General features: G+C 32.9%; 6 protein-coding genes and 1 non-coding gene across 7 annotated transcripts; 5 read left to right on the top strand and 2 right to left on the bottom strand. All coding sequences in view use genetic code 12, as the record gives it.

Annotated features, from left to right (window-relative positions):
- Positions 1 to 177: 177 nt before the first annotated feature.
- Positions 178 to 1764, top strand: CTRG_06102 (uncharacterized protein; the record flags this gene model as incomplete). The annotated part of the gene is made up of 1 exon (XM_002546578.1): positions 178 to 1764. One exon carries the CDS (start codon positions 178 to 180, stop codon positions 1762 to 1764), a length of 1587 nt encoding a protein of 528 aa, XP_002546624.1.
- A 38-nt stretch (positions 1765 to 1802) lies between these two features.
- On the bottom strand, positions 1803 to 3530 carry CTRG_06101 (alpha-glucosidase; the record flags this gene model as incomplete). The annotated part of the gene is made up of 1 exon (XM_002546577.1): positions 1803 to 3530. One exon carries the CDS (start codon positions 3528 to 3530, stop codon positions 1803 to 1805), a length of 1728 nt encoding a protein of 575 aa, XP_002546623.1.
- Positions 3531 to 5723: 2193 nt separating this feature from the next.
- CTRG_06100 (uncharacterized protein) lies at positions 5724 to 7484 on the top strand (the record flags this gene model as incomplete). The annotated part of the gene is made up of 1 exon (XM_002546576.1): positions 5724 to 7484. One exon carries the CDS (start codon positions 5724 to 5726, stop codon positions 7482 to 7484), a length of 1761 nt encoding a protein of 586 aa, XP_002546622.1.
- Positions 7485 to 7839: 355 nt separating this feature from the next.
- Positions 7840 to 9567, bottom strand: CTRG_06099 (glycoside hydrolase family 13 protein; the record flags this gene model as incomplete). Its single annotated transcript, XM_002546575.1, has 1 exon — positions 7840 to 9567. One exon carries the CDS (start codon positions 9565 to 9567, stop codon positions 7840 to 7842), a length of 1728 nt encoding a protein of 575 aa, XP_002546621.1.
- A 2055-nt stretch (positions 9568 to 11622) lies between these two features.
- CTRG_06098 (uncharacterized protein) lies at positions 11623 to 13401 on the top strand (the record flags this gene model as incomplete). The annotated part of the gene is made up of 1 exon (XM_002546574.1): positions 11623 to 13401. The coding sequence occupies one exon, from the start codon at positions 11623 to 11625 to the stop codon at positions 13399 to 13401; it is 1779 nt and encodes a 592-aa protein (XP_002546620.1).
- Positions 13402 to 13886: 485 nt separating this feature from the next.
- CTRG_06324 lies at positions 13887 to 13959 on the top strand. The gene has a single exon. It is a non-coding gene; the product is annotated as a tRNA-Ala (tRNA).
- A 311-nt stretch (positions 13960 to 14270) lies between these two features.
- On the top strand, positions 14271 to 15152 carry CTRG_06097 (uncharacterized protein; the record flags this gene model as incomplete). The annotated part of the gene is made up of 1 exon (XM_002546573.1): positions 14271 to 15152. The coding sequence occupies one exon, from the start codon at positions 14271 to 14273 to the stop codon at positions 15150 to 15152; it is 882 nt and encodes a 293-aa protein (XP_002546619.1).
- Between the last annotated feature and the right edge of the window lie 39 nt (positions 15153 to 15191).

Raw genomic sequence — 15191 nt, 5'->3', positions numbered from 1 at the left:
CAACTTTAGATTGTGATGAATGATATTAGATCACGTGCACTTGCTAATTGGTATAAATTTCTTTTTTTTTTTTTATCTTATCATGATATAAACTCACCAACCTCATCTCTTTTGTAGTGGTTATACTTTTTCTCTTTTTTTTGTGTTTGTCTCAACCAACAGTGTTTATTATTAGTCATGACAGTTGATACTCTTTGGGGAATATCACAACTTCCTGATGAAGTCATAGAACAAATCATAGATTATATTCAACCATTTTCATGTCAGATCAAACTAATGCCGATACCGGTATTCCAACCATTTATTATTCAAAAATTATGTTATCTGAAAAAATGGATAGTATCTAATAGTTCAATGAATCCAATTATAATTAATAAATTATTAGAAACTAATGAAGATGATGAATTAATGCCTGTGGGGTATATTCGACCCGTTGCTGTTGCTGGCGGTGCTACTAGTAGAAATTTCAAGAATATTCAAGTTTCTTGCGATATCGACCACGAAAATGAATTTCTGGTTCATAATATTGGTTCATTGATAGATATAGTAAAGAGATTCAATGGATATTTTCCCAAAAATATAATGTTTAAATCATTTGAATGTTTTAAAGAATGCTTGATTATGTATCCGTCAATTATTAATAATGCTCTGGAAGTAACGGTTAAAATTGCTAAATTTACTAAAAGCAATTCTCAAAGAGGTGATAGATATTGGACACAAGTTAATGATTTGATAAATTTAGAATGTGATAATGTTACACGATTGGAGATACAATATGTTGATTTAACTGATTTGAAATTGGATAATTTAACTATGTTGAAAAGCTTGAAATATCTGGGTCAAATAGATAGATTTAATGGCACTCTACAACTGTTGGATTTAAATAATTTGGAATCGTTGGAGTTAACTGATATTATAGTTGATGGAAATAGTTTGAATTTATTTCCTGAAAATCTACAAAGTTTGAAAATAGAAAAAATTAGAATATCCCATCTGAATTTGCAATTCCCATTTAAACAATTATATGAATTTCTGGCAGGGTTTGAATTACTTGACGAAAATAGTGTCATTGATTTGAATGATACTTTCTTGAATGAGATTACCATACTTGGATGTGATCAATTGGTTTCATTGGATCAATTGAAATTACCAACTTCAATTACAAAATTATCAATTGAAAATTGTTATTACTTATGGGAGATGCATTCAATTGAACAATACACCAATTTGAAATCATTCAAATGGTCACAAGCATTATTATCCCTTGATTTTTATTTGTCTACAACATTTCCCGATTCATTAACTCATTTAGCAATAAATGGTCAAGATTCAAAAACTGATACAATAATTGAAGATTTAAAGAGAATGATACCTAATAAATTTGAATTCGTCTATGGAATAAATTGTTTTCGACTTGATGAAGAGTTCAGATTTCCTAATAATTTAACAAATTTAACAATTTCAAATTGTCGTTATCTAACAATTGATTGTTCGCATCTTGAACTACCTAATGGATTGAAATATTTGACATTACTGAATTTAGCGAATCTTATAAATATTGATGAATTTAAACTACCTAAAGATTTAATATGTTTGAATTTAAATTCAAATAAGATCAAATGTGTTCAAGGTTTGAAAATTCCTAAAAATTTAAGAGTTTTAAAATTGGATGATAATAGACTTGAACAAATACCTGAATGTTTAATATCTAAAAGCATGAACAAACTAACTCAAATTTCATTAACTGATAATCTATTAACTTAACTCATTTACTTATTCTATATATATATATGTGTGTATGTCTAATTAATAATATAAATTCTACCTTCAAAAGGAGACAATACAGATTCATCAAATTCAGATTGATTAACATTACAAGAAACTAATTTATAATCACCATCGACTATTGGATTAAATTTAACTTGATCATTAGACATATTAACGGCAATATAAGCTTTTGGTGACTTGGAATCTGGTAATTGCTTAATGAATGTAAATAATTTTTCATTATCATAATCTAATACTTCTAAATCCCCATAAATGAATAAATCTTTATATTCTTTTCTTAATTTTAACAAACTTTGATAGAATTTCAAAATTGAATTTGGATCCTTTTGTTGAGCTTCAACATTGATTTCCTTATAATTATCATTGACTCTAGTCCATGGTTTACCTGTAGTGAAACCACCGTTAGCTGAAGAATTCCATTGAACTGGGGATCTAGCATGATCTCTGGCAACTAAGTTGATAACGTCCAACAATTTCTCTTCCTTTTCTTTGAAATCTGGATCATTACCATACTTCTCTTTAAAAGCATTGTAGTAGTTGATAGTGTTGATATCCTTGTACTCTTCAATGGACCATGATCTTGGCAAGTTGGTCATACCGATTTCTTGACCTTGATAGATGAATAAAGTACCAGTTAATGTAGTTTGTAACATTGCTAATAATTTACCACTCTTGTCATGATATTTCTTGTCATTACCAAATCTAGTAACACATCTTGGACGATCGTGATTTTCAATGAAAACAGTTGACCAAGCATCAGTTCCTTTAACAAAATCACTTTGATTTTGAATAGCTTTCTTGAAATCTTTTAAATCCCAACCTTTATATCTAAAAGTATCATTGGCATCACAACCAACATCAACTAAATCAAATAAAAACATCATATTCATTTCATGTCTAGATGCACCAACATATTTTAAAGCATCTTCTCTTGATGAATGTCCAACTTCACCAACAGTCATAACATCATATTTAGAAGTAACTTTATCAAACATTTCTTGATGAAATTCATGGATTCTTGGTCCATTATGAGAATAAAGTGTACAAGGTTGGAATTCTTGATCTGGGAACTCAATTGGTGCATCTGGGTAGGTTTGAACTTTTGAATATAAACCAGCAGTATCAATTCTGAAACCATCAACTCCTCTATCATACCAGAATTTCAATGCAGAATCATAAATTGCATTTCTACATTCTTCATTTTCCCAATTCAAATCTGGTTGACCATTAGCGAATAATCTTAAATAATATTCACCGGTTGTTTCATCGTAAGTCCATGCTGATCCTGAAAAGTATGATCTCCAATTGTTTGGTGGGTGTCTGTTACCATCAGCATCATATTTTGGTTTCTTCCAGATATACCAGTCTCTCTTTGGGTTGTCCAATGAAGATCTTGATTCTTTGAACCATTCATGTTGATCGGAAGTATGGTTGATGACTAAATCACAAATGATTTTCATGCCTCTTTCGTGGCAACCATCAATTAAATTTTGCATATCTTGCAAAGTACCGAAATCTGGGTTGATGTCTTCATAATCACTGATATCATAACCCATATCTTCCATTGGCGATTTGTACATTGGACTCAACCAGATAATATCAACTCCTAAATCTTTGATGTAGTCTAATTCGGAAATAATACCTGGGATATCACCAATACCATCACCATTGGAATCTTTATAAGAAGCTGGCCAGATTTGATAGATTGTAGCGTCTTTCCACCAAGTATAGTCAATAGTCATTATTTCAAGTTTAAAATTTTTATTACTTCAATAAAATCGATAAAAAAATATGAAGATTTCAAAGATCTAACTTAAAAGAAAAAAAAGCAAAGATCTGTGCAAAAAAAGAACTGATTTAATTCATATTTATAGTTATTTTTTTATGTCAACGTCGAAAGATTATAATATCCCGAAGATTTTACTAAAAAAAAAAAAAAGAAAAAAGGGAATATTGAATATTCAAATGAAAAAACTGGCTTGTTTATTTTGTTTATTTTATTTGGATGTGAAAGAAAGAAAGAAAAATCTTCCCACAATTATGCGGCTCGCAATGTTTCTCGGACGAATTTTTCCGCGTGTATAAACAATAGGAAACCTTTGCCGTGTCTCTCCTTCCCCTCCCCCACAAATCACAAAGAAAGGAACAATGCCGGCCGAATTGGTTCTCGCAAAACGCAATAATTATCGGAATATCTACATTCCTTCTTGAAAATTATGGGGTAATCAATGTATAAAAGTGGTGTGTTGAGCTAAGCAAACAGAAATGGACCTTGACTCAATTTACAAAGAAATTTTTATAGATAAAGTAGAGTAGTATATAGTCTATAAGAATGTAGCAGTTTGACATGGGCACACCTTGAAATTAATAAGAGTTACATGCACCAAGAAGAGAAAAGGAACCACTTTGGTTTGTGTCGTCCAAGTTCTGGTTCACTAAGCTAGTTCCTTTCCCATGATTGGCTAAATTCATTTCTTGGATGCATTTTCTTTACGTATTTTTTTTTTTTCATAATAATGATCCACCAAGAAATTATAACAATTTAAAAATAAAATTAAGCCGTGTTTTGTGGTTGGAATTTTGGACTATCATTGAGTTGAACAGTGGGGAAGAAAGTAAAGGAGCAAGCATTGGAAATTCGGATTAGAATTGAATTTATATGTTTCGCAAAAACCATTTGTCCGAGCAGGAAATATACCTTTGAGACTATGACCAACATCAACAACTGAGAAAAACAAATGACCTGATTAGATTGACCGTTTCAACAATATATGGAATGAACAAGCGCAGTTACTGCGTAACATTCCTCCCCCCCCCCCCACCGTCTGTAATTTTCGGTTCCTTGGATTATGCAAAATTAATTTCTGGGGTATGCATATACTGAGAACTAAAAAATACCAACCATCCAATCATAATTCTAAATTTCAACGAATGAACAAAAGAAATAAAGCACAACCAACGACTAATCTGGGGTACATTGAAATTCCACGCAACGATACTCGGTTTAATCTAATTTTTTTCTTTTTTTTACAACAGTTTAAAACTAAACTAATCTAGGTGTACTTGTTCCAAAATCCAAGGATCCCAATTTTCTCTTTTTCGAACTATCCGTGATCACATTGATAGATTCAAGTTATGAATTACACAAAAGTCACGGAGTCCGTTAATGACTATTTCTTTCATCATAGTCATTTAGCATATTGGATATTAATGCATGACTCAGCAAGATACCATTATTCATTGAAAATACTAACTTAAGGTTTTTTTAGCGAAAAACTGGATAAAAGTGGGGAAGAGGAAATGTCTACTTGTAAAAACTGTGTGATCTTCACTTATCAATAGTACTCACGCCTTGCGAACCAGGCGTGAGGCAAAAACTCTTGTTTGGTTATTGCACAGAGAGTGTGTAGATTATCTTTATGAGTATCCCCGTACAATAGGTGTCCTATAGATGTACCTCTCGCAAAAAAATATTAAATAAAAACAGAAATAAACTGTAAGATATCAGTTAAATTCTGAGAATTGTCTATTCCATTCAGCCGTAAACTTGATGAAACCTTTTCTCTAACCATTGGCTATACACTTCGAATAGTAATTGTTGCTCTCGTATGTGCTGTCGCAATAATTTTCGGAAAAATGCACTCCAACTTATGTCGGATCTTGGCGCTTAAAATTCGACTAGACCGAAAGTTATAATACATCAATTTTTGTAACCCGATATACCGAAGGTTTTACTTCTTATTTGTAGGAATTACCACTTGAGTTTATTGCTGAGCAGTATAGAACATTTTGTCTTTTTTTTTGTTTTAGGCTCTGCATTTGAATAGAAAAATAGGAATATAAATATCACAAGATATCCCACTTCTCTTGTGTTTGAAATTCACATTGTTATTCAATCAATACTACAATTATTTCAATAACTATTCTTATTACCAATGACTACCGAAGAATACCGTCCTGAAAAGAAACAGGCTTCAGAATCAATCATCAGTATAGATGATGACAAAGCAACTACTGCTCATATTTCAAATGTTGATAGTAGAGCAGAAGTTGATGATTATATCAACAAATTCTTGGACATGTCCAATACTGCTAGAGCTGAAGATGAAAGAGATAAAACTATGCCTCTTAAAGAATGTCTTAAAACTTTCCCAAAAGCTTGTTTCTGGTCTATTGCTATTTCCACTGCTATTATTATGGAAGGTTACGATACCAACTTGCTTGCTTCCTTTTATGCTTATCAAGGTTTTGCTAAGAAATTCGGTAAATATTACCCAGATCTTGGTGAATACCAAATCCCAGCTAAAGACCAACTTGGTTTGTCTATGTGTTACCAAACCGGTGGTTTGATTGGTGTCTATATTGGTGGTACTTTTGTCGATGTCTGGGGTTATCGTCCAGTTCTTATTCCTGCTTTGATTAGTTCTATTGGTTTGATTTTCATGCAATTTTTTGCTCCAAACATTAGTGTCTTGATGGCTGCTTATGTTTTATTGGGTATTAACTGGGGTAGTTATCAAACCACTTGTGTTTCTTATGCTATGGATGTTGCTCCAACTACTTTGAGACTTTATCTTACTACTTACATTAACTGTTGCTGGGTCTTTGGTCAGTTAATTTCTTCTGGTGTTATTAAAGCCATCCTGAATCTGACGGATCCACATGCTTATAGAATTGCTTTTGCTATTCAATGGGCTTGGCCATTACCAATTGCTCTTCTTGTTTTCCTTGCCCCTGAGTCTCCATATTTCTTGGTTAGAAAGAATAGATTGACTCAAGCGAAACGTGCCATTAGTCGTTTGTTGTCTGAAAACAAATACATCCCAGACAAAAATTTGATTGCTGAAAGTATGTTGACTAAGATTCAAATGACCATCAAAGAAGAAGATGCTGAATCTGAAGGTTCATCTATTCTTGAATGTTTCAAAGGTACAAATCTTAGAAGAACTAGAATTGCTGCTTTCACTTGGTTGATTCAAAATATTACTGGTTCAAGTTTGATGGGTTACTCTACGTATTTCTACCAACAAGCTGGTGTTGCCGTTTCCATGTCATTCACCTTTTCTATCATTCAATACTGTTTGGGTATCGCTGGTACTCTTGGTTCTTGGTTCTTGTCTCAAAGAGTAGGTCGTTTCCCAATCTACTTTTACGGTTTATGTGCTATGACTGTTCTTTTATTCCTTACTGGTGGTTTAGGCTGTGCTAAATCCAAATCTGCATCCATGGCAACTGGTAGTATGCTTTTGATTTACACTTTTGTGTACGATTTAACCATCGGTCCAATGTGTTATTGTATTGTTGGTGAAATTCCATCTTCTAAATTAAGAGCTAAAACTGTCATGTTGGCAAGAAATTTGTATAACGTTGCTGGTATCATCGTTGCTATTGTTACTCCTTATATGTTGAATCCTACTGAATGGAACTGGAAAGCTAAATCCGCTTTCTTGTGGGCAGGTATTGCCATTGCTTCAGCTACTTGGGTTTATTTTGAATTACCAGAAACGAGAGGTAGAACATTTGCTGAATTGGATAAATTATTTGCAGAAGGTGTTCCATCTAGAAAATTCAAAACTACTTTCCCAAAGACTTTTGATGCTGGTGAATTAATGGAAAAAATGGGTAATGAAGGTGTTAAAGCCGTTGTTAACGACACTGAACATGTTGAACATGTTGATGTTGAATCAAGAGCTTAAAATGGGTTTCTATTTTATGATTTTATGTTTTATTTAGTTTATTTTTTTAGATTGCAATTAGAATCTGTTTAGATTTAATTCTTGTTGATATTTAATACAAAATGTTATTTTACTTTACATGCACCAACTGTTATTTGTAGTGATTAAATCGTATATCATTATCACTCCCTGGATTCTAGCCCGTGTATGGATGTTTTCCAGTAACATTTGTGTTGTTCATCAACAGAATTTTATTGCTTCAACAGTAACTTTTAGTAAACATATACATATATTCGTATCTATAACTATTGCATCAACTCTATACACTTAGAAGTATACAACAAGAAATTCTGTAAAATAAAAAAGATAACCAAATCTAATCGACAATATAAACTCTACCTTCGTATGGAGATAAAGTAGCTTCATCCAATTCTGAATCACTAACATTAGTAACAATCAATTTGAATTCACCAGGAATCAAAGGAGTATATTTAACTGGTTCATTGGAGAAGTTAAGAACAACATAAGCTTTTGGAGCTTTAGCATCAGGCAATTCTTTAACAAAAGTAAAAGTTTTATCATTGTCATAATCTAAGATTTCTAAGTTTCCGTAAATAAACAAATTCTTGTGTTCTTTTCTTAATTTTAACATTTTTTGGAAGAATTTCAAAATTGAATTTGGATCCTTTTGTTGAGCTTCAACATTGATTTCCTTATAATTATCATTGACTCTAGTCCATGGTTTACCTGTAGTGAAACCACCGTTAGCTGAAGAATTCCATTGAACTGGGGATCTAGCATGATCTCTGGCAACTAAGTTGATAACGTCCAACAATTTCTCTTCCTTTTCTTTGAAATCTGGATCATTACCATACTTCTCTTTAAAAGCATTGTAGTAGTTGATGGTGTTGATATCCTTGTACTCTTCAATGGACCATGATCTTGGCAAGTTGGTCATACCGATTTCTTGACCTTGATAGATGAATAAAGTACCAGTTAATGTAGTTTGTAACATTGCTAATAATTTACCACTCTTGTCATGATATTTCTTGTCATTACCGAATCTAGTGACACATCTTGGTTGATCGTGATTTTCAATGAAAACAGTTGACCAAGCATCAGTTCCTTTAACAAAATCACTTTGATTTTGAATAGCTTTCTTGAAATCCTTCAATTTCCAACCCAAGTATCTGAATCTATCTCTTTCATCACAACCAACTTCAACAACGTCGAAAATAAACATCATGTTTAATTCATGTCTAGATGCACCAACATATTTTAAGGCTTCTTCTTTAGAACAGTGACAAATTTCACCAACAGTCATAACATCATATTTAGAAATAACTTCTCTGTTCATTTCTTGATGGAATTCATGAATTCTTGGTCCATTGGCAGTCAAATCTCCACTTGGTTGATAGATCAGATCTTTGAAAACAATTGGAGCGTCTTCAAAAGTTTGAACTTTAGAATACAAACAACCAACATCAATTCTAAAACCATCGACACCTTTATCTAACCATGATTTAACAGCTGAATTGTAGATTGCTTTTCTACATTCTTCACTCTCCCAATTCAAATCAGGTTGACCTTTGGCAAATAATCTCAAGTAATATTCACCGGTTTTTTCATCATATTCCCAAGCAGAGCCAGAGAAATAGGACATCCAGTTGTTTGGTGGTTGTCTGTTACCATCAGCATCATATTTTGGTTTCTTCCAGATATACCAGTCTCTCTTTGGGTTGTCCAATGAAGATCTTGATTCTTTGAACCATTCGTGGTCAGCAGAAGTGTGGTTGATGACTAAATCACAAATGATTTTCATGCCTCTTTCGTGGCAACCATCAATTAAATTTTGCATATCTTGCAAAGTACCGAAATCTGGGTTGATGTCTTCATAATCACTGATATCATAACCCATATCTTCCATTGGCGATTTGTACATTGGACTCAACCAGATAATATCAACTCCTAAATCTTTGATGTAGTCTAATTCGGAAATAATACCTGGGATATCACCAATACCGTCACCATTGGAATCTTTATAAGAAGCAGGCCAGATTTGGTAGATGCTGGCATTTTTCCACCAAGTTTGATTAATAGTCATTGTAATTATTTAATGATTTTATCACTGAAGAAAAAGAAGTGGTCTGTAAAATAACGTAATAAAATCAACAATATCGTTATATTTCTAAAAGAAATCTGAACAATAAATTCAATCAATTAATAAAAAGAAAAGAAGTGAATATTGAAAAATTTATTTTAATTTATCAACCGATCTGGCGACTTTTTATATGCACCCCGCAAAAAATCTCGGAAAATTCTACGGAAGAATTGCCCAATATAGTTCGTTTCTTTTTCAATTCCTTTTTTTCTTTTCATGATTCAAAAACCATAAAGGTATCATTACTCCTCATGTATTTGTTCAGGAGGTTTTCAATCAAAGTTGATCAAAAGTAAACATCATAATTCTGTACCTAGGTGGGTTTTTCTCCCCAGATTTTTATTTTTGCCAGACTTCTCATTAAGAACCCAATCTATTGAGCAGCTAGTTAGCTAAAATTTACACGTAGTGATTTAGCCACCTCATAAATTATTACCACAAGTTTTAGTTTATAATCCAAGAATTAATGTGGGGGTGAAGTAGTAAAAATTGAAGAGTGGAGAATTTCCATCCTCCAAATAGTAGGCATGGCTAAAAATTAATTGTCGTGTAAGAAGAAAAAAAAAATTTTTTCTCTTTGCTTCGTGTCAGGCAATACATTGGGGTCGTGTGGTGGAGATCAAAAAAATACTAATTAAGCATTAAACCTATGAAATGCCGTACCATTCACTCCTGAACACATGAGAGAGTAACGAGAAAGAAGATGCTGTAGAGTATTACGTCATACTTTGGGGATATTCAAGTTGAACAGACAGTAATGTGTGCTTCTCTAGAACGACCGACCATTTCTGTTTTGTGCATCTCCAGTTTCCGGGGGGTTTCAATTGTCTGGGGTCAGAAGACAAAGGGAAGTTAAATTCCGGGTGGCTTATAAAGCGCAATGATTCTCGGCCATTTACAAAAACTCAACAATTAGTCCTGGAGAGATATTCGTAATGATTCTCTGTATATTACTCGGGACATTACTCGCGTGAATTATCATGTGTAGAAATCAGGCTTGACCTTCTCCATGGGGAAAACATGAAATTGAAGAATGGTTTCTTTTTTAATACGTATAAGTTCATGTTTTGGTGTCACACGCATGTTTCAAACTTTTCCAATAGGATTGTTATCCAGCATGAAACCAAATAAAGGGGGGGGGGTTCAATTATGAACGGCTACTTTATGAATTTTAATATTTTGTTAGTGTATCTTATTGCTTAGTGGGATGATTCAGGTGTCACATATATGACTTACCCAACAAGCTAGTGGGCACTCTGCTTCGGTTAAGGATATATTAATGCTTTAAATTAATGCATATTTGCAACTTGAAATTTTTCTACATTTTGCATAAATTAAGAATCAGTATCAGTATAACACAACCTATAAGAATATGCTAAAATTTTTGTCAATACGGATACTGTAAGAGCAAAATTAGTGTCGCCTTATGGATAGACACGATCGTCGCCAGTATTTAGTGTGCATTTTTCTATTTGTGGCCCATGGTACAAAACCGTGACTACTTCAAAAAATGTTTTTCAAACTTACAAATTGTAAATATCTTTACAGAAGTACAGCCTTTGGTCCATAGTGATTTCGGATTAATTATTTGACCGTCTTGGTCCGATATATAGCACACATTACATTGTACAATTTTGGGATATATTATCCTTTGGATCTTCTTTAACAGGTAACCATGTAAAAATGACGCACATCTGCACCACGCCGTATAGTATGATACTTTTCCTTTTTTACAGAATAAATATTTTTGCGAAAAATGTTCCGTGACGTGGCCGCAAAATTTGTCGCTTTATGTTTAGCATTTCCTATGAAGTGACTAAAATCAAAAAGCCTTTCAAAGAATGCTGAGTTAAGTATCTTTAATAAAAGAAAAAAAAAACAATATCAAGACTATAAATGCTACCAGATTTCCGGTAATTTGATAAGTATATTTTTTTTTGGTTCCATCAATCTTCCCAATAAAAAAGAAAGGAAACAAAACAAACTAGATAAGTAACAATGAATAAAGACGATTATACTACTTCATTGAAGAAGCTGTCGTCTAAAGTATCTATTGATACAACCGAAATCAAAGCTTCTACTGGACATATAGAAGGATGTAGTGGTAGCGGAAGTGGTAGTGGTGAAAATGTTGATGATTATATCAACAAATTCTTGGATATGTCCAATGAAGCAAGAGATGAAGATCAAAGAGATAAAAATATGACTCTTTCTGAAGGTCTTAAAATGTTCCCAAAGGCTTGTTTCTGGTCTGTCGTCTTATCTGCTGCTATTATTATGGAAGGTTACGATACCAACTTGCTTGCAAGTTTCTATGCTTATGAAGGGTTTGCAAGAAAATTCGGTAAATATTATCCTGACTTGGACCAATACCAAGTTCCTGCTAAGGATCAACTTGGTTTGTCTATGTGTTACCAAACTGGTGCCTTGGTTGGTGTTTATATTGGTGGTGTCTTGCCTGATAGAATTGGTTACAAACGTACTATTATTCCTGCTTTGATGGTTACTATTGGTTTGATTTTCATCCAATTCTTTGCCCCTAATGTCGATGTATTGATGGTTTCATTTGTCTTGTTGGGTATCAACTGGGGTAGTTATCAAACCATGTGTGTTGCCTATGCTATGGATATTTCACCAACCCCATTACGTATTTATCTTACTACTTTTGTCAACTGTTGTTGGGTCATTGGCCAATTGATTTCTTCTGGTGTCTTGAAAGGTATTTCCGGTCTGACTGATCCTAATGCTTGGAGAATCGGTATTGCCATTCAATGGGCTTTCCCAGTACCTATCATTATTGCTACTGCACTTGCTCCAGAGCTGCCTTGGTTCTTGGCTCGTACTGGTCAATTTGAAAAAGCTAAGCGTTCATTAACCCGTTTATTATCTGACAACAAAAACATGCCAAGTAAAGATATCATTGCTCAAAGTATGTTGGTTAAAATTCAAATGACCATCAAAGAAGAAGAAGCTCTTGCCACCAGTGGTTCTATCATTGAATGTTTCAAGGGTTCCAACTGGAGAAGAACTAGAATTGCTGCTATTGTGTGGTTGATTCAAAACATTACTGGTTCAAGTTTGATGGGTTACTCTACTTATTTCTACCAAAATGCCGGTGTTGACGTCTCCATGTCTTTCACTTTCTCAATTATTCAGTACTGTTTAGGTATTGCTGGTACCACTGGTTCTTGGTTCTTGTCTCAGAGATTGGGTCGTTTTGAAATTTACTTCTACGGTTTGATCAGTATTGTTGTCTTGTTGACTCTTACTGGTGGTTTGGGTTGCTCCAATTCCAAATCTCTTAGTATGGGTGTTGGTAGTATGCTTATGATTTACACTTTTGTGTACGATTTAACCATCGGTCCGATGTGTTACTGTATTGTTGGTGAGATGCCATCTGCACAATTGAGATCCAAAACAGTTATGATTGCAAGAAATATTTTCAATATTGCTGGTATTGTTGTTGCAATTGTTACTCCATATATGTTGAACCCAACAGAATGGAACTGGAAAGCCAAGGCTGCATTCTTATGGGCTGGTCTTGCACTCTTATCTGCCATCTGGGTTTACTTTGAATTGCCAGAAACTAAGGGTAGAACATTCGCAGAAATTGATAAATTATTCCAAGAAGGTGTTCCAGCTAGAAAATTCAAACATACTATTCCAAAGACTTTCGATACTGGTGATATGATGGAAAAATTAGGCGATGAGGGTGTTAAAGCCGCTGCTCAAAATGTTGAAGATATTGAATTGGATGATTTGCAAAGAAATGTTTGATTTAAAGGGAGGAAAATAAGGAACTTATAAAAAAAATTTTAAACATATTCAGTTCTAGTTTTAGATACTTTTTGTAAGTGTCTTTTTTTATGCATGTATTTTAGAAAAGAGTAATACGTTCGGTTAGACGTTTGTACTTTTTTAATATAAATTATAAATTTTAATATGGTAATTGATAATTACGCAAAGCCGTTAATGGATTTTTTTTTGTAAAATTCAACAACGTAATTGATATATATATATTTTGCAGCAAGAATTTTACCAAAACATACTAAATATCGAAAAACTCAAAAATCCTAAGATTTGTTGAAAAAACATAGTTAGTGTGTAAAATATTATTTTTAGAAACATCTCTATCGGTTTAAATGATAAAATAGATACAAACTAATGGTGTTTTCTATTGGTCTATTCCATTAATATCACGTGTATATATGAATATTAAACATGGTAACAAAAGCAAGCTATGTTAACAAAAACAAGAAACCGGGCGTGTGGCGTAGTTGGTAGCGCGTTCCCTTAGCATGGGAAAGGTCATGAGTTCGACTCTTATCTCGTCCATTTTCTTTTTTTGTTGATTTGAACTAATTCTTACAAAAGGAAGAAAAGTTCTTCAAGATTATTTTTTTTTTTTTTTAATTCAGATACCCTCATGAACCAAACCTATCACAGTGATGGCTTTGTCCTTCGTTAAGTTTAACTCAATTGTAAAATCATAGTTTCTCCACTTGTAATACAAGAAACAAAGTGGTTAGAGAGAAAAGTATAACCACGGGGAAGAAAGAGAGAGAAAGAAAAAATGCGGAAGAAAAATACTTCCAGAAAAGTAATCCTAAACCCCACTCCACTTAACCAAGCTTATTATCACGACAATGTTTGCTCAAACAAGAAGGTCTACAATTAGACATTTTCAAGTTTATAGAAGCTATGCAACTCGATCACATTATGATTCTCCATTTGATCATCTTCCTAAATTTAGAAATCGTTCATGGATAAATTGGAAAACTACAGTGGCATTTTTTTTATTTGGAAGTTATTTATCATATAACGAAACCTTATTTAATTATTATGAAAAATATACTGAAATAGATGAAAAAGATCCAAAATTTAAGATGTTACCTATGCAATTAGAATATCAATTGAAAAATTTACCTATTTATCAACAATTAGCTCATCCTAAAAATTCCCATCAATGGTATAAATTACTGAGTTGGGAAAATCTTGATAGAAATATTTTGGACAACCAAACTAAAATTAAAAACCAAGAGGAATATCGTGAACCTACTTTAACCAATCAAACTTTAAGTAAACCGGGAGGAATTTTAATCAAACCTGTGATATTCCATAATATTGAAACCGATGAAGGTGTTGCTATAATTCATGCTGGGTATAGATTATGTGGATATCCATTTATTGTCCATGGAGGTATAATTGCTACTTTGTTGAATGAAACTTATAAACGTAATGCATCATTATCCAAGTTTACAACTTCTAATTTGAAAGATGATTTTAAAGTGGAAAATTTGACTATAAACTATAGACGTCCTACTTTTGCTAATCAATTCTTAGTTGTTAAAACAAAGATGAAGGAAAGTGAAAAGAATGATAAGAGAACCATTGTGTTGGAAAGTGTTCTTGAAGACACCAAAGGTAGAGTTTTAGTTAAGAGTGAAGCATTATTGCATGATACTGGAAGAGCAACTGATAGAATAAAAGCTAGTGAAAGAGACAAGAAATGGTGGAAAGTATGGTAATAATAAGTAGTATGTAATATTTATGCTTTAGTTTTTAAT

Source organism: Candida tropicalis (assembly GCF_000006335.3).
Source record: "Candida tropicalis MYA-3404 genomic scaffold supercont3.11, whole genome shotgun sequence".
NCBI lineage: Eukaryota > Fungi > Ascomycota > Pichiomycetes > Serinales > Debaryomycetaceae > Candida > Candida tropicalis.
The sequence above is the reverse complement of the archived record's forward strand: the minus strand, read 5'-3'. Positions and strand labels throughout refer to the sequence as shown.